At 43.8% G+C, this 26468-nt stretch overlaps 1 protein-coding gene across 1 annotated transcript; it reads left to right on the top strand.

The window, feature by feature from the left end:
- On the top strand, positions 1-26468 carry FAM81B (family with sequence similarity 81 member B). The gene is made up of 8 exons (XM_069880701.1): positions 1-23; positions 3300-3543; positions 8834-8952; positions 14803-14932; positions 18431-18537; positions 21765-21900; positions 25041-25236; positions 26365-26468. Exons 1-8 carry the CDS (start codon positions 1-3, stop codon positions 26466-26468), a joined length of 1059 nt encoding a protein of 352 aa, XP_069736802.1.

The following is a 26468-nucleotide window of genomic DNA, read 5'->3' as shown; positions in this document are numbered from 1 at the left end:
ATGGCATTTCAGGACATGGTGTGGTAGGTTAGTTGTTATTGTGTTGATGGTTGGACTGAATGATCTTTGAGGTTTTTTCCAATCTTAATGATTCTACTGCTGCTTTCCAGGGTTTTGTGTGGTTTTTTTCCTTCTCTGACTCCTCAGCTTACTCTCCCCATGGTGATCTGGATACAAAAATGTGACCAAGTGACTGGAAGTGGGGAATAGGAAGGAGCAAGAGAGAGGGATGGGAGAGCAGTACTGGTCTCTTCTGGTCCTGAGAGTCACTGAACCTCTAGTATAAGGCCAGTCTGAGAGAGTTGGGGTTGTTCAGCCTGGAGAAGAGAAGGCGAGGAGACCTTAGAACAGCTTCCAGTACTGAAAAGGGTTCCAGGGAAGCCAGGGAGGGGGTCTTGATCAGCTAGGGCAGAGACAGGACGAGGGGGAATGGTTTTCAGCTGAAAGAAGGGAGAATGCGATAAGAGCTTGGGAAGAAATGTTCTCCTATGAGGGTGAGGAGGCCCAGGTTGTCCAGAGAAGTGGTGGCTGCCCCATCCCTGGAGGTGTTCAGGGCCAGGTTGGATGGGGCTTGGAGCCCCTGATCCAGTGGGAGGTGTCCTTGTCCATGGCAGGGGGTGGAACTGGGTGGGTCCCTTCTAACCCAAACTTCCCATGATGCTGTGAAACAGACAGCAAGGCAGGTGAAAAGGCAGACAGGCTAATGGGAAGAAAGCTTCAGAGAACGTACCCTCAAGTGGTTTGCAACTCCTCAGCAGGCTAAAATTGAGTCATTGTTCTGGATTGTGGAGCACTAGAAGAGACGTGGGACACATGGCTGGCATGTCACATGCACAAAAAATGCAGTGTGGTAAGGCTTTTTTCTGACTTACCACAGTGCCTGTAGTTAAGGTGTCCATTTCCACGTGTAATATAGTTTACAGTTGTAGTAATGGACACAGCAGGCCAGATTGTATAATGTGGCAAGCTGCTGCAACCACACCTGGAACCCTAGTCTTGAGACTGGCTAGCTTAAGTGGGCTTCACTGAACTGACATTCTATTACAACCATTTTCCTCTAAAACATCATAATTTATTTTAATTTAATTTAATTTAATTTATTTTAATTTAATTTAATTTAATTTAATTTAATTTTATTTTATTTTATTTTATTTTATTTTATTTTATTTTATTTTATTTTATTTTATTTTATTTTATTTTATTTTATTTTATTTTCAAAACAAAAAAATGGTCTGTATGCAGATTAAAAAATAGATTTTGGACACATTTTGTCTTCAACCAGTGACTTAGAATCATAGAATCGTTAAGGCTGGAAAAGATCTCTAAGCTCATTCTGTCCAGCCATCAGAACACTGTGCCTACCTAAACCATGTCCCAAAGTGCCACATCTACATGTTTTTTAAATCCCACCAGGAATGGGGACTCCACCACTGCCCTGGGCAACCTTTGCCAATGATTTATCAATCTTTCTGTAATGAAACTGTTCCTAATCTCCAGTCTAAACCTCCCCTGGTTCAACTTGAGGCCATTTCCTCTCATCCCTTGTTACTTGGGAGAAGAGACCAGCACCCAACTCACCACAACCTCCTTTCTTAGAGCTGCAGAGAGCAATGAGGTCTCCCCTCAGCCTCCTCTTCTCCAGGATAAACAGCCCCAAGTCCCTCTGCTGCTCTCCCTGGTCTTCAGACCCTTCCCCAGCTCCGTTCCCTTCTCTGGACATGCTCCAGCCCCTCAATGTCCTTCTCGAAGTGAAGGTCCCAGAATTGATCCCAGGATTCAAGGTGCAGCCTCAACAGCTCCGAGTACAGGGGGATGATGCCATCCCTGGTCCCACTGGACACACCGTGGCTGATCCAAGCCAGGATGCTGTTGGCCTTCTTGGCCACCTGCTGGTTCATGTTCAGCCAGCTTCTGCTGTCACAAGTAGAAGACAGCTCATACTGCCTTAGCTGGTCGTTTTCATATTTAGTGTTTTTATCAAGAGATCAAAATTAACTGTTCAGATCTTGTTGTTACTTCATGGCTGCCAATTATCATGTTCATTTTAAAGCCAGAATTATGGAGACAAGTGTAGAGGATCTCCTGGTACACACAGACACAAGCCAGCTGCAGAAGGTCACTGCAGCCCATATGGCTGTAAAATTTGCTGCAGAGAATCCTTAGGCGCTCTTCAGTCATTAAGCTGTCATCTCTGCATTTTGAGTATCGATCAAGTAGGGTAGCTGAACTCCCTTCTCTTCGCCCTTCTTTTTCAAATATTATTTTTACATCAGAACTTTTATTTATAGCAATCTAAAAGCAGACATCAAGAGAAAAACGTGTGTGGCTTCTTTCCCAAATGCCTAACTGGGTATCTTTCTTCGTCATGAATCTACAGGGTTTAGCTAAACTGTGTAATAAAAAGGTAATTTATGTACCATTAAGAGCATGAAAAATATGCCAAACTAAGGCATATTCAACAAACTTCATTTTTTCTGGATAACTTGAAAACCCAAAGTTCTGCATTAATTAAATCTCTCTCTGGCTTTTTATGGAGAAAAAAATAAAAAAAAAATATGGTGAATCTCGTTTCTGTTCAGATTGTGCCTATATAAATCAAGTTTCATTTTGTACCTGCCAGTTTCAGATTTTGTACCTGCCAGCAACATCTTTCCTCTCTTCTATATTTACATGTGTGTGTTTGAGCCTCTGGTTTTTAGCAGGCAAAATCAGGGTTGGGGGGGAGGCAGCTGTAAGAAAACCACTTGGATTTCAGGCTTCTTCCTACTGGGTAAGTGTAAATAATATAGAGGAAAAGCAAACAGTGGTGGTGCTGTACTTGGTACGAGCTCCATCTGGCCGCTTTCAGATGCTGCATGTGTCTGGGATGCTCTGCACAAGCATCACCTCATCCACTGAGCTGTTTTTGAAGGCAGTCACTGCATGAATTAATTTTTGCCTCTATTTAAAGTGAAATAGGAAGATCATAAAATGAGGATTGCAGTGATGGCATATTACACAAGTACCTCAAAGCCTCTTATTTTCAGAGCACGGGCCCTCAAGCCGTATGACTTTTCCCTTAACAGCTGGAATAAAGCTGTTTACATCATTGATGGGGCCAGTGCTGACTGTTAGTCCTGTGTTGAGAGGTTGCTATTTCTTGTGGCACCACAGATGTGCATAAACAATGTTCAGGAGCATCAAAGACTCTCATATAGTAGATAATCTGGATGGCCAGGTCTGCGGCTGGTCCTGATGTGGACAGGAGACCACCAAGACTCATATTCCTAGGCATGAGACTGGGTTTTTTATGTTCACAGGAGAGACCCTTCCCCTTCTCCTCGTCCTGGAGACAGGGCTCGCCTGCTGGAAGAGAGGTTGTCCAGCCAGGAGAGGACCACGTCTTTCCTCCTCCGTCAGGCTTTCCGGATTAAAGATGACATCATCTCCTGCCTCCAAGGAAGTAAAGGTTATCAGCACAGCGAGACCTCTGCCCAGCAGCTGCTGGAAAACCACATCCAGACCATCACCAGCATTGTTAAGAAGCTCAGCCAGGATATCGAGGTAATACAAGCCAAGGAGCATTTCCCTGCTTTAGAGGTGCAGCTCTAGCCTGTGGTCCACCAAATGCTAATTGGAGCAGGAAAGTACTCAACATGATGGCTACATTTTGATTAAATTCTGATTTTTCTTGCATAGCAGTTCTTGCAGTTTCTTGTGAAAACAGAAGGGAAAGGGCTATGGAAAGTAAAGTTTAAAAAAAACCAAAGTAAAATGAAATAAACAAGGGGATAAATGAGTCCTGGTTAAGTTTTAATTCAAAAGTTCAAATTCTGTTTGCTTTCTGTCTTATTGCAATGAAGGAGATGGTAGAATTCAAGGGAAATAAGGACTAAACGGTAATTTCATCTAAGCTATAAAATCAAGACTCAAGTCTGGGTTTGCTTCTTTTTTCACAATCCAGGTGTTCTATTTCACATAACTTCTGCATACAAACACAATCAAATATTGCCAAAAATTTTCACAAAGCTCAGTGCAGGCAAAAATAGTGGTTCAGGTTCATGTTTTATTTGAACTGATTGATGTATCTGTGCTGGAAACACATGGAATGCCATTTTTCTGGCTAAAAACTTTCAATTATGAACTTGCACTGTGAGGGTGATGAGACCCTGGCGAGGCTGCCCAGAAAAGTGGTGGCTGCCCCATCCCTGGAGGTGTTTGGAGCCAGGTTGGATGGGGCTTGGAGCCCCTGATCCAGTGGGAGGTTTCTCTGTCCATGACAGGGGGTGGAACTGGATGAGCTTCAAGTTTCCAACCCAAACCATTCCCTGATTCTGTTATTATTTGTTGCTATTTGTCAAATTTATATATGAAATTTTACCAACGGTATTCAGCTCTTCATTTTGGACAACAATGTAAAATGCAAAAATATTGTGAAATAAACTTCTTCAGAGATTTGGTTTGTCTTTTGAAGTTTTAAATGTCTTAAAAATGCTGCTGAATCATAGAATCATAGAATGGTTTTGGTTGAAAAGACCTTTAAGATCATCAACATGAACAATCTTTGATCTAGTCCTGCTAAGTCCGTCACCAGACCATGTCCTGAGTCTGCTCATCTTTTAAACCTCTCCAGGGTTTGTGACTCCACCCTAGGCAGCCTCTGCCGGTGCCTAAGAACCCTTGCAGTAAAGAAATTCCTCCTAATATCTCTTAAATACCCTAATATCCTAAACCTCCCCTAGCACATTTTGGGGCCATTTCCCCTTGTCGTGTCACTAGCCACCAGGGAGAAAACCATCACCCAACCTTCTTTCAGGGAGCTGCACAAAGCAAGGAGGTCTCCCCTCAGCCTCTTCTTCTCCAGAGTAAGCAGCCCCAGCTTTCACTTGTCATGTACTTGGAGAAATATTTGACCTTCCATACCTTTATTTTAAGAAGTTTACAATCACGGGCCACCTGAAATTAATCTGACTTAAAACTAGAGTCTGTGCTCATTTCATACTGATTTTATTTTCAAAGTTTTGGTACAATGGTGATAAGCAATGTTATCCATGTCATGGCTTTAAGTCCAGATATAAAAGGACTTGAGCCATGACATTTTGAATCATTATCTAGTAGGCATGGTAGTGTTGGATTGACAGTTGGACTTGATGATAGCAGAGGTCTTTTCCAGGGTTAATGATTCTGTGATTTTAGGTCACCCATTCAGCTTATTTTAGATCATTCCTCTAGCCCTATCCAGATCAGGTATGTACAGGATTATTTTGATAGATGAGTGCTTAAGATTCTATCAGCATCTAAATCTAGTCTTTTCCCTTGGATGTAAATTACTCTTCTCTAGGTCCCAATCTCATGTTTGCTTTGTGCATTTTGGTAGTGAGGATTTGGTAAAGGATAGAGCACCTAGAGCACAGCAAACATCATAATGAAACACGTCAATCAAAGCCACTACGCATCATGGATTGGTGGAGGTTTGGAGATTTGTTCCTGGCACACAGCAAATGAGAGGAGTTGAGCAATGTCAATTTCTCAAGCATTTAAGGATTTGCCAGGAAGTGTGACTTACTGTTACTCCAAATCTTCCCCAAAACAGGAAAAATACCCTTAAAAAAAGCCTGCTTTGGAGAAGATGCTGGCATGCTGTTGCCATCAGGAATGGAGCCCGAGTAAACACAGCCCTCTGCCAGAGGCAGGAAAATGCCCTGTATCCCCGCTGCTGCATCAGAGATGTCAGAGCAGTCAGTGCCAGGTGGAAAAGGACAAGACCTTTGACAAAGACATCCTCCACAATCCCAGGAGAGGACTGCAAATTGCAGGAGAAAAGCATCCATACTGGAAGCCCAGGGGTAGAGGGGAGATGTGCCTGGCACCGCCACTGGTAACAGCTGTAAGATAACGGTGTCTCAGTTCAGGATCTGCACACAGACAAAGGGATGACCATTTATCACCAGCAAGATGTTGGAATGTGCCTCTCCTTTGCCCAGGAGTCTTGATTTCTGGGCCTGAACAGCTTTCAGGAAACTAGTTGGAGATGGAGAATATTGATTTATCTCAATAAACAAGGAGGCTGCTGCTTTCACAGAATCACAGAATAACCAGGCTGGAAGAGACCCACCAGATCATCGAGTCCAACCGCTCCCATCAAACACTAAACCATATCCCTCAGCACCTCATCCACCCGTGCCTTAAACACCTCCAGGGAAGGTGACTCAACCACCTCCCTGGGCAGCCTCTGCCAGTGCCCAATGACCCTTTCTGTGAAAAATTTTTTCCTAACGTCTAGCCTAAACCTCCCCTGGTGGAGCTTGAGGCCATTCCCTCTTGTCCTGTCCCCTGTCACTTGGGAGAAGAGGCCAGCACCCTCCTCTCTACAACCTCCAATCCTAATGAATGAGTGTTTCACACTGCTTTTTGCCATCAAGGGAGCCATAATCCCATTCTGTGACTCCACGTTCATGGATTGGTGGCATCAAACTTGTACTGTCAAGCACACTGCCAAAAATAAATACACTTGTATTGTACAGTATGTTCAACCCTCTGAGAACATTATTTTCTGACTCAGAACATAAATAGGAATACCTGGTCCCAGCTCAGTATTCCAGGTGTCCATACTCTGTGTGCAGAAGAGCCAGGATTACTCAGGAATAATTAAAAAATGACAGATTTGAATTTAATTTTATACCCAACTTCTGGCAGATGCCATCTCCTTATGCTGGAGAAGTGGGTGCCATGGTGCCACATGAGGATTTGGTATTAGGGATATTCACAGGTGTCACTGCAGCTTCCCTGCTTGCAGCCAGCTGGGAAATCATAGAATCATAGACTCCCTAGGCTGTAACAGACCTTACAGATCATGAAGTCCAACTGTATCTATCCACTATTAAATCATACCCCTAAGCACTTCATCTGCCTGTCTTTTAAACACCATCAGGGATGGGGACTCCACCACCTCCCTGGGCAGGCTCCACCAGTGCCTGAGAACCCTTTCAGTGAGGAATTGTTTCTTGATGTCCAATCTGAACCTGCCCTGGTGCAACTTGAGGCCACTCACCCATCCCTGTGCCCTCCCATAGTGCCAACACTGGGATTAACCGGTGTGGTCCGTGGGATGACAAAACCCATCTGTGATAACTTTCCCAAAGTTTAGGGATTTGCAGTTGAAATTTCCTCTAATAGTTGCCCTTTTCTGTATATATATTGTTTTAATTCACTCAATGGGGAACAATTCAAGGAAGAAGCAAATAAATGCCACTCTATTTTTGCATAAATGGGATATTTTAATTTAAGAAAAATAAAGAAAAAAAAAGGGTAAACGCTCTGCTTTGACCAGATGAGATGCTGTGTGGTGCTGAATTATGCTGAAATGTCAACCCTAGACTTCTCCTCTAACTTGAGAAGTAGAACAGTAGATTTTAGAAATTAATCCCCCTTTCCACTCCGTGTCTGTAAAAGGTCTCAGCAGCTGCGCAAGGGCTTCTTAAAATTAATATTTGTGACACATTCAGATACCATCAGGATGAGCCACTTCGGAAAAGCCTGCAGGGCAATTACTCCTTCCATGTTTAGATCAGACTCTTAATGCTGTGCAATAAATCAGAAACCAGACACATGGTGAATGGTAAGGGGTAAAATAAGGCATTAAAGAGCTACTTATAACATCTCACATCCATGTTCAGGGCTGAGTGAGTATATTCATAATGCACTTTATTATCTAGTTATCTATTTATTCATTATTTATCTAGCTATTTCTATTTATTTACTTACTTACTTATGCAGTGGGAGGTGTCCCTGCCACAGCAGAGGGTAGAACTGAATGGGCTTCAAGGTCCTTTTCAACCTAAACCATTCCATGATTCCATGATTTATCAGCCAGTCCATGACCTCACTGCTGCCAAAACCTGTCCTGTGCTGGACTAAACAGATTGAGCACATGTTTTATAGATGCCAAGGGTGATGTGTCAGCTTGGATATAAACTCCGGTGTATTTGCAGCGTGGGCAGACTGGGCTCAAGGCAGAGATCCTGTGCCCACTTCTACTCTGTTTGTCCACCCTGCAAACCTTTGCTGTGATGCCTTTAGGTTACTGGAAGACACTCAGCTCAGCTGCAACTCCCTCCTAGAAACCCCTGCCCCCCCCCTGATGAAAGGGAGTCGGCTTGGAGACGGGGTTGTTCAGCCTGGAGAAGAGAAAGCTGCGAGGAGACCTTAGAGCAGGTTCCAGCACTGAAAGAGGCTCCAGGAAAGCTGGGGAGGGGTTCTTGATCAGGGAGTGCAGGTATAGGACAAGGAGGAATGGTTTTCAGCTGAAAGAGGGGAGATTGAGATGAGATCTTAGGAAGAAATGCTCTTCTGTAAGAATGGGAGGCCCTGGCCCAGGTTGCCCAGGGCAGTGGTGGCTGCCCCATCCCTGCAGGTGTTCATGGCCAGGTTGGATGGGGCTTTGAGCCCCTGATCCATTGGGAGGTGTTGCTGCCCATGGCAGGAGATGGAACTGGGTGGGCTTTGAGGTCCCTTCCAAAACAAATCATTCTATGATTCTATGGTTTACTGAGGGCTGTGCTGCACTGCGGGTGTTGGAGAAGGAGAATAAAATTCATTTCCCAACTTTTGCATTTCTTAATTTTTGCATTCTAGACTTTTCAACATAAAACACATTTTTAAAGGGAAAAGTAGAAATATTATTTATGCAGATACAGATTTCCAAGAAAAATAAATTGTTTCTGTCTTCAAGAGAGAAAAACAAGCTTTTAGACCTGTTGCCATAATTAGTGCTTTGGACCCTATTTTGAAATGAAAAAAAAAAAACAAAACATGGCAGTAAACCATAACTGTATTAATGGTCTTAAATTTACAGGTTTTGGAGGGGCAGATAAGAACACGTGATGGTGCCACATTAAAAACTAATTTTGCTGTTCAAAGTCTGGACCATAAATACATCCAGGGTCTTGGAGACCTGCGTGGAAGAGTTGTGAGGTAAGGAGTGTGTCATGCCACTCATTTTTTAAATGTTCTAGCTGATTTGTGCAGAGCAGATTTAGAGTGGGCATAAAAGTACTTTGCACTCATTTTATGTCTCCATTTTAGTGCTAGATCTGTGCTTTCATGCTCTACATGTTCGAAAAATTATCAAGCCAAGGGAAAAAAACTATATTTTCCTGTGTTATTCACCACACACTTAATATTTTGAGGAGTTTTTTCTTCTTCCGTCTGGCCAGACTTCAGATGAAGTGGTTATTTCCTCCTACTTAAACTCTACAGTTGTTTCAATAAAATCTTTACCTCCTCTCTTGGAAAGTAGGTCTTGTTGAGCAAACTTGATTTCTTCCTTGGTGAGATAATCTCTAATTAAATTCCAATCTCTCTAAGTGTAAGTTTTTATTGGTAGCAATAGATGCATGTACATAACAGAGGTCGACTTCCGTGGTGTGCTTCATAACACTAAATACTGATTAAAAGAAAGAGAAATAAAACACTGCTATGTAAGGTCAAGAGAGCACATGGTTTAAGACCTGTGTGAATTGATGTATCAAAAAACAGTAATCATGAAGAAATTATTTACATAAGGATCTGGTTTAGTAGTGGGCAGGTACTGTTGGACTTGATGATCTCAAAGGTCTCTTCCAACCAAATGATTCTATGAAATCTCCCTGAACTGGCATGTTTCTAATATTTTTACTTTTTCTCTACGGTCCAGTCATAAGGTTTTTATGTAAAACTTTCCTATTGACATTCATGTGTAACATAAAAATTGGTCAAGTAAGGACAAGGTGGTTGTAAAGAATAACCAGGATTATTGGCAATGTGGGCTAATCACGAAAAAGTGAGTACTTTATAAACCAAATGAGAGACGGTTTCACTACTGAATACTCCCTGAAATGGGGAATAGGGCAGATAAATAATATACCATGAGTTCTTAGGACAATGCAGCATCAGAAATGCCAGGAGAATGGTCTTGGTCAACAGGAGCAGAGGACCATGAAACAGGGATGTGAGCCCAGAGTCCCCTTTCCGAAATCAAAAACTTGGTATGGTGAAAAGGAGAGATGGTGATGCGATAGCGGGATGAGTTGAAATTCTTGCTAAGAGAAGTATACCTCTATGTATAGCTTATAGAAAAAATAAACCCGGAGATGTCTTCATTTCCATGTGTCTCTACAAGGAGAGAAACTAAAAAAAATCATAGGGCACTGAAGGATTCCAGAGTACTGCAAAGAGAGACAAGAATCCAAAACGAGATGCTGAATCCAACACATTTGAGGTTGGCAGGGAAAAGATAGGTTGTTTTTTTTAAACCTTGCGGCTGATTAGCATTGGAACAAAGTAGGAGGTGATCCTGGAAGAGCCTCCTGGTAGTTTCAGATTCAGGTTGGCAGACTCTCTAGACAACACGGTTTTAGCAACACCGTAACAGTTAATGGGTGAAGTGTCTCGCTCCTCTTCTCCCAGTACTTTCTTAAGTGTGATGCTTCCCTTCATCAGCTGCATGGGGGCTGGCTAGCACCTTCTGTGCTTGAGCATTTGCCTGCAGCAAAGAAAAGAAAAAAAAAGCACTTGGAGAAAGCAGGAAAACAGGGTAATGGTGGCAAAAAACAATTGCCAGGCCACTTTTACTTGCATAAAGGAAAAATAAAACCAGAAGAAATGAGAGGCTGAGCACTCGTGGAGGTCCATGACACTTTTAATGAGGTCTCTCTTCCTTCCCTACACGTTTTTCAGCGTGCTGGTAGGTCTTTCCCATAGTTAGAAGGGAGAACACCAAAACTATCACAAAAAACTATCATAGAACCTTGGAATCACTAAGGTTGGAAAGAACCTCTAAGGTCACCCAGTCCAAACATCAGCCCAATCTCATCAAGCCTACTAAACCATGTCCCAAAGTGCAATGGTCACATGTTTTTTTAACCCCTCCAGGGATAAAGATTCCACCACTGCCCTGGGCAACCTCTGGCTGTATTCAACCAGTCTTTCAGTGGAGATATTTTTCCCAATCCTGAGGGCAACAAAGCTATCATCTTATGGTGACGAAAACTTAGCCATTAGTCCCAGGACTGTCCAGGAGGTGGTGGATTCCCCACCCCTGGAGGACTCTAAAAGACAGGTGCTCAGGGGTGGTTCAGTAGTTAACAGGTAGAGTTGGACTACATGATCTCAAAGGTCTTTTCCAACCAAGAAATTTTATGACTCTATGACTCCATCTGTTTTTGAGGAGAGAAAAAAAGAAAACAGCAAGTTTTCTGGCTTCACCAAACATACTGGGATTGCAGAGCCAGTGCTGGCATTTTAGTGGCATTTCAACAGCAATATTTTAATGCAGTTTTATGCGAATGATTGCCATTAAGCTAACACACAGTACAGTATTATGTGATTCATGAATCATCAGCACTTTCTTGTTTGTCTTGCTGCTGAAGTTCCCCTCTGGAAATGCCAAGCCCTGACTGCATACCTGCCCCCAGCACCACGGTTGAGGAGTGAGCCAGAACTGACAGAGGGCTGCCACTACAGTCATGATTAATATTTTGATTATTTTCACATCTCTTTGATCTTGAGTTTCCGTATTTAAAATTTCTATGTATATTAAGGAAAGCCTGGAATTGCTGGAGACAAATGCACGTGTTCATATAATCTACATTTATTGAATTAATAGGAGTCTTCCAAATGCAAACTTGCAATGACAGCTTTCCTCTTGATTTGTAGCCTAAACTCAGTCCAAGACTATCTGGGATGAAATGAACCTTAAATGGAGCCATTGCTCTTTCTCACAGCTGATGAATCATTCTCCTGTATTCTGCCATGTATAAAGGATTAATGTGGATTAGCTTTTGTAATTCCAGTTGTGTCCATTCTTTTACTCAATCTTTCCCTGAAAAATAAATGAAGATTTCTTGTCAAGTATGGAGGTGGTTATCCACTAATTCTTGGACTTTCTGACTACATCGTGTAAACAAAAGCTCCTGGAAGGCCTTAAAGCAGCTTCCAGCACTGGAAGGGGCTCCAGGAAAGCTGGGGAAGGGCTCTTGATCAGGGAGTGCAGGGGTAGGACGAAGGGAATGGTTTTCATCTCAGGAAGAAATGGGCGAGTGGTGAGGCCCTGGCCCAGGTTGCCCAGAGCAGTGGTGGCTGCCCCATCCCTGGAGGTGTTCAAGGACAGGTTGAACGGGGCTTTGAGTCCCTGATCCAGTGGAGGGTGTCTTTGCCCATGGTGGGGGGTTAGAAGTAGGTGGGCTTTGAGGTCACATCCAACCCAAACCATTCCATGATTCTATGATTCTGTTGTCAAATACTCTATTATTCAGTATTCTCTGTTTAGAATATTCAAGTTTCTTCCTCCTGTTACTGAATTTGTGTCTTCTTACTTCTTACCACAGATCCATCAACCCTCTTCTTTCTCACACCGTGCACTTCTTGCAAAGCTATGTAATTGTTGCTTTGGGGTGGGATTTTCCTAAGGGAGTGCTGAAACCCAATCCTCTGATCTCTGTTGAACAGCGGACCTACATGTGGGTGCAGTCATCAACCCTGCACCTTGTCTGCAGCCTTGTTCTGTTTGTGTACAGGCAGCTCTGCATTTACACCCACCCTATGGGGACCTTCCATCACCTCAGGCCCTGTTCATCTCCACGCTTTCTCCTTGCTGGCTTCCACCTTGTTCCTAGGTTTGCACCCAAGAGAAGCTATGCTATCAGCCAGCCCTGGAACAGCACCCTTCCTCTCCAGATCCATGTTCAGCCTTCACAGCTATTTTGTAGTTGTTTTTCTAAAGCAATGGTTCATTTTGATCAAAATTCTGTCCTTTGTATAAAGCCTCTGTTTTCTGCAGTAACTTTCATTTCCTTGCTCTACCCGTTCTGTAGGTGTATCACAATATCTAAGCATCATCAGGAGATGACAAAAAGCTTGTGTATTTAAACTGTCAAAATTTCTCTTTATATCCTTTACCTGTCAACAGCACCACTTTAATTCAGTGGTGCTGCTTTGGAGGATAGTTTCTCTGGCATTTTAAAACATGCCTGTTTTCCTCATTCAGCTTCTATTCTGATATTTATACTAAATTGTGCAGTACATTGTGGCCTTAGGATATTTGCTCCCACACTCTTGTTTCAAGCACTGGGGCAGGTGGTTACCCCTGGGTGGGCAGCATGAAGCAGTGTTGCAAGGGAAGAAGTTTGTGTCCCCTTAGTCATGTTGAATATACATAACTCCATGTATGTGAGGTCCAACACAAAAATCCTGAGATTGTGCCTGTAACTTTTTGTTTACAAATTAAAACTACAAATTACAAATTACAACTGTGCCCACCTTCACAACAGTTCTGTTCTGAGCTGATACCTGGCTACACATGATGCTGCCAATGTCCAAAGCAATTTGGCAGAGCATTTTGTGAAAGGCTGTTGAGGATCTCTGTCGGTTTGGCTTTCACATCTTTTACTGACACCAAATGGGTTCCTTTGAGCACTGACAGAATCTTTGGGAAGAGGCAGAGATCACACAGAGCCAGCTCTGATGAACAGGGTGAGTGCTCAGGCACAGGGATGTTGTTATGAACTAAAAACAGCTTCACAGACAACACTGAGGGCTGGCGCCGTGTCTGGGTGTGAACTCGCTGTTCAATCCTGCACACCAACATTTTCCAACCAAGAGGAATAAAATGCCTCTATTTGAACACACATCCAGTCATGTTGAGAGAAGCGATCAGGCTGAGCCTTGTCTCACTGTGACAGGTCAGAGGATAGTCTATAACATCCTTCTCTCTCCTCCCACTCTTGGTTCCTGGGCTATAGGGTTAATCTTGGAGTTTTTGTGTTGGACCTCATATTTAGATGTACAAAAAATTCTTCTTGCTTCGGTTAAAATATATATATTAAACACATATGTAAATATATATCTACTATACTAATGTGTACTTACATACATTAAAGACTGAGGCTGAAAAGGTCATTCATACTTTGTGGAGAGGATAGAAGCTTGAATGTTGTTCAGTCCCTGGGCTACTCACTGTTGCAAGTGTCACAGAGAACCATAGAGTCTTAGAATGGGTTGGGTTGGAAGGGACCTCAAAGCCCATCCAGTTCCACCCCTCCTGCCATGGACAGGGACACCTCCCACTGGATCAGGAGCTCCAAGCCCCATCCAACCTGGCCTTGAACACCTCCAGGGATGGGGCAGCCACAGCTTCTCTGGACAACCTGGAGTGGGGCCTCACTGCACCAGCCATTTAGATGTGATGAGTTATTTCAGTAAACACAACTGAGAGGGTTTACATAGCAAATAGCAATTGCTTTGTACAAAGCACCAGGGTGTTTTGCACTCTAGAAGGAATCTTTCCCAATATCTGCACCTAGCAGGCTGGTGTGGTTGTGGCAGCAGCACGGCCATCACTCCTGGTAGGCATACAAAACTCAGGGTGTGTGAAGTGTGGATTAGCCTCTCAATTTACATTTCATATTTAACTTGATGTGTTGAGATTGGGTAGTGGTGAATCAGATCAGTTTGGTGCAGCAAGGTAAGCTGTGGACAGTGCTGGCAGCTCCTCTGGATGCGCCAGGCACCACAAACAGGTTTGTGGTAGAAGCTCGTAGGAACCACTGCTGCAGCCTTGACTGCCTCCCACTCCCTCACAATCACCTCCAGCTGCATTTTAATGGGCAGTAATAGCTGGAAGCAGGATGGGAATCAGTGCTGCTGGAATGGGAGGCCCCTGCCTGTTTGCTACTTGCCATGGTGATCCTGAGGGGCTGAGTTTGAGCTGTAGACCAGCATCTGCCCTCAGCCACCCTCCTACCATCAGCCTCTGCAGGGGCTCTCCTGTCTCTGGTTTGACCGCAGATGTGAGGCAAGCATCGCGAAGCTGGCGGGAGACATCGGCACAATCAAGCATGAGGCCCAGAAGATGGAGAAAGAGATTTACGGCCTTCACTCTGCCCTCAAAATTTGTGCTAGTGATTTTGAAAAGAAGGTGAGTAGAGAAGACAACTGTGAAAGACTTAGAGAATGGAGAATATATATCTATATCTATATCTATATCTATATCTATATCTATATCTATATCTATATCTATATCTATATCTATATCTATACCTCTTCCCCTCCAAATCTCTAAGCCATATTAATGACAGATGTGGTATTTATACAATACATCAGGATTTTTAGTGAAAAAGATAAGCTTTCCATGATGCTATGGAATGGCAGTGATGTTTAAGTAGGAAAAGGGTAATAATTAATAAAAGTATTCTAACATTTGGGGATCCTTGGATCATAAATGACCCGTTGCTGTTTCTCAGTGTGATTATAATCAAGAGCATCTGGAAATTTAATTTGAAGGCAGTTTGGAGCCTAAAAAGTCCATGTAAGTCTGCTGGATTTTTCTTTAGTTTTAAGGCGGTGGCAGGAAGACATGGACTGGAACATATCTAATTACATATTCATATTGGTAGTATTTCAAAAGCTTTTGAAACCATAAAACTGAAAAAGTTTTGGGAAAAGTTGTGAGAGTGGGTATTTTTCTCATGGAATGGTTAAGCCAACAGCAGAGGCCAATGAGATGATGTTTGACAAGCCAAAGTGGCTGGAAAGTTGCCTGGAGGAGAAGGACCTGGGGGTGTTGGTCAACATTGGCTGAACCTGAGCCAGCAGCGGCCCAGGTGGTCAAGAAGGTCAATGGCATCTTGGCTTGTATCAGAAACAACATGGCCAGCAGGTCCAGGAAGGTTATTCTTCCCCTGTACTCAGCACTGGTGAGGCTGCCCCTCAGATCCTGGGTCCCTCACTCCAAGGAGGATATTGAGGGGCTGGAGCACATCTGAAGAAGGGGAAAGGAGCTAGGGAAGGGGCTGGAGAACAGGGGTTATGAAAGGCAGCTGGGGGACTTGAGGTTGCTTTGCCTTGAGAAGAGGAGGCTGAGAGGAGACCTTATTGCTCTCTGCCACTGCCTGAAAGGTGGTTGTAGAGGGGTGGATGTTGGTCTCTTCACCCAAGTGACAGGTAATAGGAAGAGAGAGAATGGCCTCAAGTTGTGCCAGGGCAAGCTCGGATTGGATATGAGGAAAAATATTCTTCACTGAAAGGGTTCTAAAGCACTGGTAGAGGCTGCCCAGGGAGGTGGTGGAGTTTTCATCCCCCAATATGTTTAAAAGACTGGAAGATGAAGTACTGAGGGGTATGATTAGTGGACAGGTATGGTTGGATCCGATGATCTCAAAGGTCTTTTCCAACCTAGGGATTCTGTGAGTCTATAACGTATCATTCCTGATAGCTGGCTTTTCCGTGCAAGAGTTCCATTATGCCCAGCAGTAGTTTTGGAGCTGCTAACAGGATTAGGAGTATTAACAGCAGTATTTCAGAAGAATCCAGATGTATGGGAAAAACCAGCTTTCTCAGCCTGCAGCATGATGGCTCTCTCCTCCCTCTTCAGACCAGACATCACCCGTGCCTGCCAACATTTAGCAGGTATAGAATCATAGAATCATAGAATAACCAGGTTGGAAGAGACCCACCGGATCATCGAGTCCAACCATTCCTATCAAACACTAAACCATGCCCCTCAGTACCTCGTCTCTCTTGCACTCTGAGACTGAATATAATCTCATTACTGCATGTTGACTGCAACTCTGCAGCTGCCGTCTGCCTACCCAAGGTCCTCTTCTCCAAGGAAAAGTTACTCATGACAGAAAAAAATAAAAGATTTCTTACCTGGAATTCTGTTAAGAGAATCTGTTTGGACATCTGTGTTCTTGAATACCATGAGAAATGTTCTTCCTTGCGTAGAAATCGTGAAGCAGCTCAGAGTCACACAGAACAGTACAAAACATCATGTAAAAGTAAGATCAAGGTAGACACTGAACAGAATGCAGAAGAAATGTCCTCAGTCGAAAAGAGACGAAATTATTCTCATGTGGTGGTAGGAAAGAAGAAAGGAAAGGATTTCTGAAAAGTAGGCAGGTGTTGCTGGAAAGAAAAGAAGGTACCAAGTCAATATTATGAGTCTTCGTTGGCACCTTTCGGTCATTGATGTGCAAGGCTACGAAACAGGCGGTGCCATCTCCTCATCAGGGAATTTTCTGGCACTTTTGGTGTAAAATCTCTGAAGAAAACTGCTGTGTTGTCACATTTCCCTTAATTTATTAATCAGCCAGGTTAAGCAGACTGAATCCCTCACCCCTTACATCACACTGCCCTTCAAGATCAACCGTCTCCTTGCAGCAGGTAGAGCAACCCAACCTGCAATGGAAAAAAAGCTGGAAGGTAAGGTCATGGGAGAATTGGGTTTCTAGTGGTTTCCAGTGTCTGGAGTCACTCACACTTCATCTTCCAGTAGCACATGGACATGCATCTCTTGAAACAGTGGATATCATCGCTGAACCATCCATCACGTTTCCAAGCTGCTTCACTGTGCTGCATCTCTCAAGCATCAGGAGCCCACGGCAGTGCACTTTCACACTAATTACAATGTACAGAGACATTTGGGGATGATGACCAGCAACTCAGGGCCCTGACTTGCCAGACCCTCCAATGGCTGAAGTAACAACTCGCAGAAAGGGCATTTCCAGCTTTTCCTGCCCATAGTGCCTTGTGCAGTCAGGCCACCACTGCCAAAGGGGAGCTCATGTGTGTCCATCCCAGAGGAAACAGGGTGCTTGGCTTCACTCTATTAATCCATCTTGTTCTCTGCTTCCCAGCTGAGGGCCCTCAGCCCATGGGTCAGGCCGCTCTCTTCATAGACTCATAGAATCATGGAATTATGGAACCGTTTGGGTTGGAAGAGATCTCAAAGCCCATCCAGTTCCAACCCCCTGCTTGGGCAGGGACACTTCCTGCTGGATCAGGTTACTCAAAGCCTCTTCCCTTCACCCCAACAGTGAACTGATTCCACAAAAAGTGGCATCTCCAACCAGAGAAGTGTAGGAGAGCATCAGGTAATGGGGACATCCCATAGCTTGGAGAGCACAAGACTGTACAGAGCAGGCGATGCACTCCCCCAGCCCAGAAGCAGCAGTGGGACAGATGCTTTGAAAAGGGCCCCCAAGTAGCATCTTAGTGCTATAGCCACTGAAGCGTTTGATATTGCAATGAGCCTCTCCTCTCTTCTCGGGATCCCATTCAGTGTTGGACAGCCAATGCTTTGCAACGCACATGCACTTAACAAGGATTTACCCCTTGGTTCCTGACTGGGGGAATTTGAGAGGTGCCCAGTGCCTTCTTCAGATAAAAAAAGAGTGTTGCATGCAATAGTGAAGCCTCCATCCACAAAGACATTGACTTCAGCAGCTCTTACAGCATAGGTGACTCTGAGCTCAAGTCTCCAGTCTTTACTGAAAGGAATATTTGTGAGAAAAGTTCAGTTTTGTGTTGCTATACCTTGATGTCAGCTTCTTTTTTTTTTTCAAAATATTGAATATTTAAACTTAAGTGCTGATAGTCTGGCTCATAAAGGCATTCTCTGTTGAATTCTCCTTAGGTAATGCAGCTATTAGGCAACATAGAGGCTTCCAACTCCAACCAAAGCTTGATTCTAAAGACAGTCCAGGGAGATCAACATCACGAATTGCAGCTTCTGGATTTCAAGTAGGTGATGGAGAGGTTTTAATTATGGTAATTCACTCTGAATTCTTTTACTGTGATGAACAGGTTGCCATGAAACAGCAAAACAAACCCGTTCATTAACAACCATTCAAAACACTAAGAGAAGGTTAATGAAGCTTTATGACATAAAATAATGAAAATACACAATGAAAGAATATTGTCTTGCAAGCTAATTGTAAAAACGAGGTGCTAAATGCCACCCTGTAAGAAGAAAGGTATGAAACCAATTAACTTCCCATACTTAAAAGAAAGGCACCTAATAGAAAGACCCTATTTACCATTATAATTGGAGCTGATTTGTGACTCCCCTAATGTGCAGAACAAGGCACTTTCTTTATGCTTGCATAATGCTGCCCATTTCTGAGACAGCCTGGGGCAGGGGTGCAGCTGATGGAGAGGGTGGGCAAGAGGCTGAAGTGTCTGCATGGTCTTGTGTGCTCACAGGTGATTTGTTTTTCACTTCCACAGTGTGTTTTTCCTATTCCAGCTGCCAAAGTACTTTTAGGGTGTAATTTTAATCTTGATGAGTTTTAGAGAGGAGGGAGCTCCAGGGAAGGATGCAATGAATAAAAGTATCTGGCATCCGTATTCCGAACAATGCAAAATAACCCAGTATTGAATAGCAGAACCAGCACAAATAATTTAAAATCTAATTATAATAATCCTGCAATAATGATATTTCAAAGGCTTTGGTTTCCCTCCTTAATACAGTGAAGTATTTGAACAAAGGGTTTTTTTAATTAAGATTTTATCTGATTTGTGTTCAGAGGTAAAAATAGGCTGGAAATTTACACAGAAGAAAGTTCCCATCAAGAGAACAGGAAAAGAAATAGGGGTGAGTGGGGGAATAACAGCTATAGTGGATAACAAATTAAAACTGGGAAATGGGAAGGAGGAACAGGGAGACAGAAAGCAGTGAATGATGGGTATCAAGATGGTGCGATAGGGACAAGTAGTGAAAACAAAATAATAGGAAAGAAAAATGGAACAGTGCCAGAAACTGGAAAACGGAATTGAAGACAAATCTGAGTTACTCAAAAGTTAATGAGACCATACTGAAATGGTCATAGGAAATCGGGAGCTTGACATGAGGTGATTTTTCAAGACACTGAGATGTGCCGACACTCTGTATTCAACAGGGAATCCAAAATACGTATTTTCTAAACTTTGAGGTTTTTTCCCAGTGAGTATAAAATCTAATTAAAACAGCATGCCCTTAGGGTATGTCTGTCTACTTTTATATTGCTCCTTTAGAAGTCTACCAGATTGATGTATTCTTTTTATAGAGCTGAAATAAAATTTAACTTCAGGAGCAGACTGGAGCTTCCTTATGAAACTTGGCATGTGTAAATCAGCTCTAAAGCCTAGAGTTACCTCTTCAGTTGACACACAGTTGTCTGGAACCCAAGCACCTTTGACTGCAGTCTGGCAGTTGCACTGTAAAAGCACAACGTGATCATAGAATCTTAGGTTGGAAAAGACCTTTGATCTTATCAAGTCCCACTGTACCTGCCCACTATTAAATCAGATTCCTAAGCAGTTCATCTCCCTGTCTTTTAACCCCCTCCAGGGATGGTGTAATGACATTATTATTATCATTATTGTTATCATTCCTTGAAAAATCAACTCATACCTCTAATAAAATTAATACCAGTGATAAACTGACCGACAGCTTATGTAGAATACCTTGAAAAGAATCTCTCTACATCAAACTGCAATGGCACATCACTTTGATTTTGCCATAACTGGGGGTTTTTTACTACTTGTACAGTGACTGCCAATAGCAATTATCACTTCATAAGACTGATACAAAGCTGTTATAAATGACTTGGTATAAAAAAACCCACTTTCACTCAAACACACTTTTGAAAAGTGATATTAAATACTAGAATTGCCATAAATGTTAATGCTGATGAAGAAATCCTGTTCCTGGCTTGCTGGTTTGTATCCTAACTGAGGCCATCACAAATTTCATTATTTACAAGTAAGCATGTGTTAGAAACTAAAACAATGACATTAACATTTTTCATGACATTCCTGCAGTCAGGTCATATGCATAATCATGAAAATGACTACAACTTAGATCAAGTTCATGTCTTCATAGAATCATAGGATCATGGAATGGCTTGGGTCGGAAGGGACCTTAAAGAAAAGAAGGCTCTGAGGAGACCTAATAGTGACCTTCCAGTACCTGAAGAGGGCTATAGGAAAGCTGGGGAGGGACTTTTTACAAAGGCATAGAGTGATAGGATGAGAGGAAATGGCTTTAAATTGGAGAGGGGAAGATTTAGTCTAGACATTAGGAGGAAATTCTTCAAAATGAGGGTGATGAGGCCCTGGCCGAGGTTGCCCAGGAAAGCTGTGGCTGCCCCATCCCTGGAGGCGTTCAAGGCCAGGTTGGATGTGGTTTTGAAAACTCTGATCCAGTGGGAGGTGCCCTGCAGGAGGTTGGAATTAGATGATCTCTAAGGTCCCTTTCAACTCCAGCTGTTCTCTGATTCTATGATCATGCAGTTCCACTCCCTACCATGGGCAGGGACACCTCTCACTGGATCACGGTGTTCAAAGCCCCATCCAGCCTGTTCTTGTTATGGTTCATGATGTAAATTACATCTTGCAGCGTAGAAAAAGCAAAACCTGAGCCATGCTTTTCCCTTTAACTTGACATCTTGCAGATTTGACCAGAGTAGGACTTGTTCCCCGTTCTTACTTGTGGTTCCCAGTGTCCTATGGGTGCTGCCTGCTGTGTGCCTTTTGGATGGGCTTTCACATTTCTGCCTCAAAGGCAACTGTGCATTCTCTTTTTGTTTGTAGTTTTTCTATTATAAATCCTTTCCATCGCTACAAAGTTTATTTTCAGACCATGAAAGGTTTTGCTGCTTTTCTCAACACCCACAGCACGGTTAATATTCAACGGGATCGCATGGTTTCTCCACCCACTTTGACAGAGTTAATTCAAACAGGAAGTTATTATTTTTCAGCCCTCAAATATTCCCTTGAACTATACCACACTACAGAAATCACATTTTGGCATGTAGGTACAACCTTGGAGGTGAGGATTCATAGAATAATTGAGCTTTGGGCTTGTTCAGAAGCTGTTAGAGGAGGTTTGGGGCAATTTAAACAATTTACTCATATGACTCAAGACTCTTCCATAAAACTGACTAAGCCTTAGTCTTGTTACTAAAAAAAAAAAATCCTAATTTTAGGTTGACAAGTATTCTAAGTGATTTCAGGGATCAGATGCAGACTCATCGAAAGTGGATGGAAGTGCGATTGACAAGGACAGAAGAAGATCAAGCACAGCACAGGCATCAGCTGCTTAACTCGGTGAAGGAGAGACTGGTAAGGCTTTCCAAGATGTCACTGGGGTGGCCTCCAGCACTGTCATGTGTGGGAGTGAGACACAACATTCCAGTCACCTTGATCCCAACAGGTACCAAACTGTGCACATGAACCCCGAGATCTAACACAAAACCAGGATGCAGCCAGGAAAACAATCATAGCATAATAGAATATTTTGAATTGGAAGAGACCTCAGAGCCCATCTAGTTCCACCCCTGCCATGGGCAGGAACACCTCCCACTGGATCCAGGTCTCAAAGCCCCATCTAACCTGGCCTTGAACACCTCCAGGGATGGGGCAGCCACCACTGCTCTGGGCAACCTGGGCCAGGGCCTCCCACTCTCACAGGAAAACATTTCTTCCCAAGATCTCATCTCAACGTACCCTCTTTCAGCTGAAAACCATTCCCGCTTGTCCTCTCCCTGCACCTCCTGATAAAGAGCCCCTCCCCAGCTTTCCTGTAGGCCCCAGAAATCATTTAATCATATTTTGGAAGGGATACCTGGAAGTTACAAGGTTCAACCAACCCCTCACTCAAACAGGGCCAACAAAGTCAAACACTGAGCTTCATTCCAATGATTTTAAAGTATCTCCAAGGATGGAGATCCCACAGTTTTCTGGGTATCCTGGGACGCAAAGTCTTCACACCTCTGTAGCCCAATGTACCCGACAATGATATTCCCCTATCCCAAAGCATCGATTCCACCACTGAACACCACCCAGTTTCATTCATTTGCAAGTTCAGAAAGGGAAGGGATCGTCTGTGCAAATTCTGCCTAGTTTTAAGTACAGACAAACCCTCGTAATCCTGCAGTTGGGACGCTGAAACAGAGCATGTTTAGGTTCCACACCAGCAGTTGGTGCTTGCCACAGGACCAATGCCTTTTAATTAATTCCTTCACAGCTTTAAAAGCTTTTCCTCCTTTGCTGTGTTCAGCTCACACAACTCCAAAGCTCAAAAGTGATCGACAAGCAATCATCATATCTTAGCATCAGGATGAATAATGCTGAAAAAAGAGGGGATTCAAAAGTCACTTGGAACTAAAACACTTCTAAACTTTAATCTCCCTTTATTCTTCCTGGTGATGACCTCTCATACTCAATGCAACTGACACTTACAATCACAGAATCATTAAGGTTGGAATAGACCTCTAAGCTCATCCGGTCCAACCATCAGTCCAACACCACTTTGCCAACAGAGCAGTGTCCTGAAGAGCCACATCAACACATTTATTGAACCCCTTCAGGGATGGAGACTCCACCACTGCCTTGGGCAGCTTCTACCAGGGCTTCACCACACTTCCAGTACAGACACTTTTCCTAATATCCAGTCTAAACCTCCTCTGGTGCAACTCAAGGCCATTTCCTCCCATCCTATCACTTGTTCCTTTAGGGAAGAGACCAACACCCACCTCACAACAATCTCCTTTCAGGCAGTTGTAGGCAGTGGTAAGGTCTTTCCTCAGCCTCCTTTTCTCCAGACTAATCAGCCCCAGATCCCTCAGCTGCCTCTCACAACCTTGTTCTCCAGCCCCTTCCCCACCTCCATTCTCTTCTCTGGACATGCTCCAGCCCCTCCATGTCCTCCTTGGTGTGAGGGGCCCAAAACTGAACCCAGGATTCAAGGTGCAGTCTCCTCAGCACTGATCCAAGCCTTGATGCTGTTGGCCTTCTTGGCCACCTGGGCCACTGCTGGCTCATGTTCAGTAGCTGTCAACCAACACCCCCAAGTCCTTCTCCTCCAGGCAGCTCTCCAGCCGCATGGGGTTGTTGTGTCCCTAGTGGAGGACCCGGCACTCAGCCTTGCTGACCCTCATACAATTGCCCAGTGCAGCTAAGATGATCCTAAACACATTTCAGCTGCTATCTCACAGCTACTGCTTGGATTCCATTCCTCCGCTAATAGTTTTTGTCATTGTTTAGCAGAAAACACACCAACACATGTGGTAACTCTCCCCTAAAGAGATGGTCATGCTAAATGATGTTCACAGGTGATAAAGCCTTCAAAGCCACATTTAAGTAGGTTGAATAAGGAGCACAACTGAGTTTTGCATAGGTGTGCATGCACAGACAATGCTTGGAGCAGCTCCTGGTCCTCTGCATGTCATCTTGGTGGAAGCACCTCTTAGTCTCAGGGAGCTGAAGGAAATACCAGCATAAATATCAGAGAGAAAAAGCAGCTGAAGACAAGCTTCAACCTGTGTCAAGAAGGCTCTTGTCCCTGCTCAGTGGTGGCCCTGGCAGTGCAGGCAGCTGCCTGCAGCAGCAGGCCTGTCCGTGCCCTTCTATCAGGCTGAGGGCCAAAGGATCTGGTAGGCTGTGTGCTAGTGATGGAATCGTTTTGGGAGCACAGAGCAGAAGCTCCATCATTCCCAGAGCTTGCTCACTCTGCCAGCCACCTACACCAGTGGTGTATAATTACAAATACTGATGATACCTCCATCAGTATTTGTAATCTCAGAGTGTGTTTCAAACACCGCACTAAGCTCTGCTGAGGTTCAGTGAGCTCTACCATGTTTGCAAACACCTTCCTTGAGAGACAGAGCCACTGTCTCGGGCCCACAGGACTTCTCTGGGCTGTGGGAAAGCTGGGCTTGAGATGGGCACATTAAAGCAACCTGAAATGGGTTTTTGAGCTCACAGAATCATAGAATCATGGAATGGCTTGGATTGGAAGAAACCTTAAAGTCCATTTGCTTCCAACACCCCTGCCATGGGTAGGGACCAGGGGATCCAAGCCCTGTCCAACCTGGCCTTGAACACCTCCAGGTATGCGGCAGACACTGCTTCGCTGGGCAACGTGTGCTACAGCCTCCTCACTCTCACAGGAAAACATTTCTTCCTAAGATGTCATCTCAATCTCCCCTGGTACCCAGTCTCACATTGCAAAATGTGACAACAAATAATCAGATCTTAAGAAATAAATAAAAATAATAATTTAAAAAGCACCTTTGTCCTGGCCCAGCCCCAATTTCCCTGTTTATTTGGTCTGTTGGAGAAGACAGGATTGACGTGTCCTCTGGGATCTGTGTTTATCCAGTGCTGTCATGCATGGGATTAGGAAACAAAACTGGTGAAATACATGGCTGGCAGGTTAATGCAAGCATATTTAAAATATCTTGCTTTTGTTGTCTTTAAAGGAAAGAGCAGAAAAGCGAGTGGAAGAAAAGCTCCTACTCATGTCACTAAAGCTGGAAGAAACGGATAAACCACAGGGATACGAAAAGCAGTTGAACCAGATGAAAACTGATGGAAAAAACCTAAACACAAGGATCACCAGATTTGAAAGACAGATCTGGAAGGAGCTTGAGGAAATCCAAAGTGAATACAGATCAGGTGAGGACGGGATTCTGCACAATTTGTTTTTAAAGTAGATTCCTACAGTAAATTGCTGCTCCAGAAAATAGAATCACAGAATCATGGAATGGTTTGGGTTGGAAGGGACCTCAAAGCCAATTCAGTTCCACCCTTCTGCCATGGGCAGACCACAGAGATGATTCAAAGGCTGCAGCATCTCCTGTATGAGGACAGGCTAAGAGTAGGAATTGTTCAAACTGGAGAAGAGAGAGCTGGGGAAAAACCTTAGAGCAGCTTCCAGCACTGAAAGGGGCTCCAGGAAATCTGGGCACAAGGGGAAATGGCTTTCAATTGGAAGGGGGAAGATTTAGATGAGTTCTTAGGAAGAAATTCTTCACGATGAGGCACTGGCCGAGGTTGCCCAGAGAGGTTGTAGCTGCCCCATCCCTGGAGGTGTTCAAGGCCAGGCAGGATGGTGCTTTGAGTCCCTGGTCTCGTGGGGGAGTCCCTGCCCATGGCAGGGGGTGGAATTGGATGGGCTTCGAGGTCTCTTCCAACACAAACCATCCCATGATTCCATGACTCCCTGTACCTGTGTACACACACATGCGCGCTTGGCTGGTGGAGCTGAACTCCTGTTCTCCCAGAAGCACACAAGAAAACAGCATCCATATCAGATGAAGTGTCACTTTGACTTACATTTGCTACAGTTCTGGGATATCCGTGGCCCAACCTTGCTGTCTGGTAGGCAGAACACAGAGCAACAGCATCGGTGTCCAATGGGAACACAGTACCTGATTCAATTATGGACTTAAAAAAACAAAACCAAACAAAATCCCCAATGCTCAATGAAAGAGCAATATGCTTTGAGGCCAAAAATGATCTTGGTTTTAAGGACAGATGGTTTTTCTTACCTTCAGCCACAAATCTGATGTAGCTGTATTCTACTGCTTGGTATTGTCCAAGGTATGGGAAGATTTGAATCCTAGAGCAACAAGCTTGCAACCTGAACTGCCCATGCGTGTCTATTGTGTTCAACAAAGTGATGAAATAGGGTGGATTTTATGTGCTCTGTATTAAATGCAGGTCAGAAACCTTTGCAAAAAGAAGAATCTTTTAATGCATAGCAAGCAACCACTGCTTAATTAATTGTTCCTCTTCTCCCAGGGTTTCAATCCATCCACGAGTCTCTGGAGCTACTTAAACAAATACAGAACACAAGGCTGAAACTTGAGAAAAGGAAAATTCGAAAAGACATGAAGATACAATGA

The sequence above is a fragment of the Phaenicophaeus curvirostris genome, chromosome Z, assembly GCF_032191515.1.
Source record: "Phaenicophaeus curvirostris isolate KB17595 chromosome Z, BPBGC_Pcur_1.0, whole genome shotgun sequence".
Classification (NCBI taxonomy): domain Eukaryota; kingdom Metazoa; phylum Chordata; class Aves; order Cuculiformes; family Cuculidae; genus Phaenicophaeus; species Phaenicophaeus curvirostris.
This window is presented reverse-complemented; position numbering and strand designations above follow the sequence as displayed.

Excerpts from the sequence above, each read along its gene's own strand:
- FAM81B (XM_069880701.1), top strand. The coding sequence starts at position 1 with ATGGCATTTCAGGACATGGTGTG. Across the intron at positions 3,544-8,833 it reads AGCTCAGCCAGGATATCGAG|GTTTTGGAGGGGCAGATAAG; the intron begins GTAATACAAGCC and ends TTAAATTTACAG. Across the intron at positions 25,237-26,364 it reads CCAAAGTGAATACAGATCAG|GGTTTCAATCCATCCACGAG; the intron begins GTGAGGACGGGA and ends CTCTTCTCCCAG.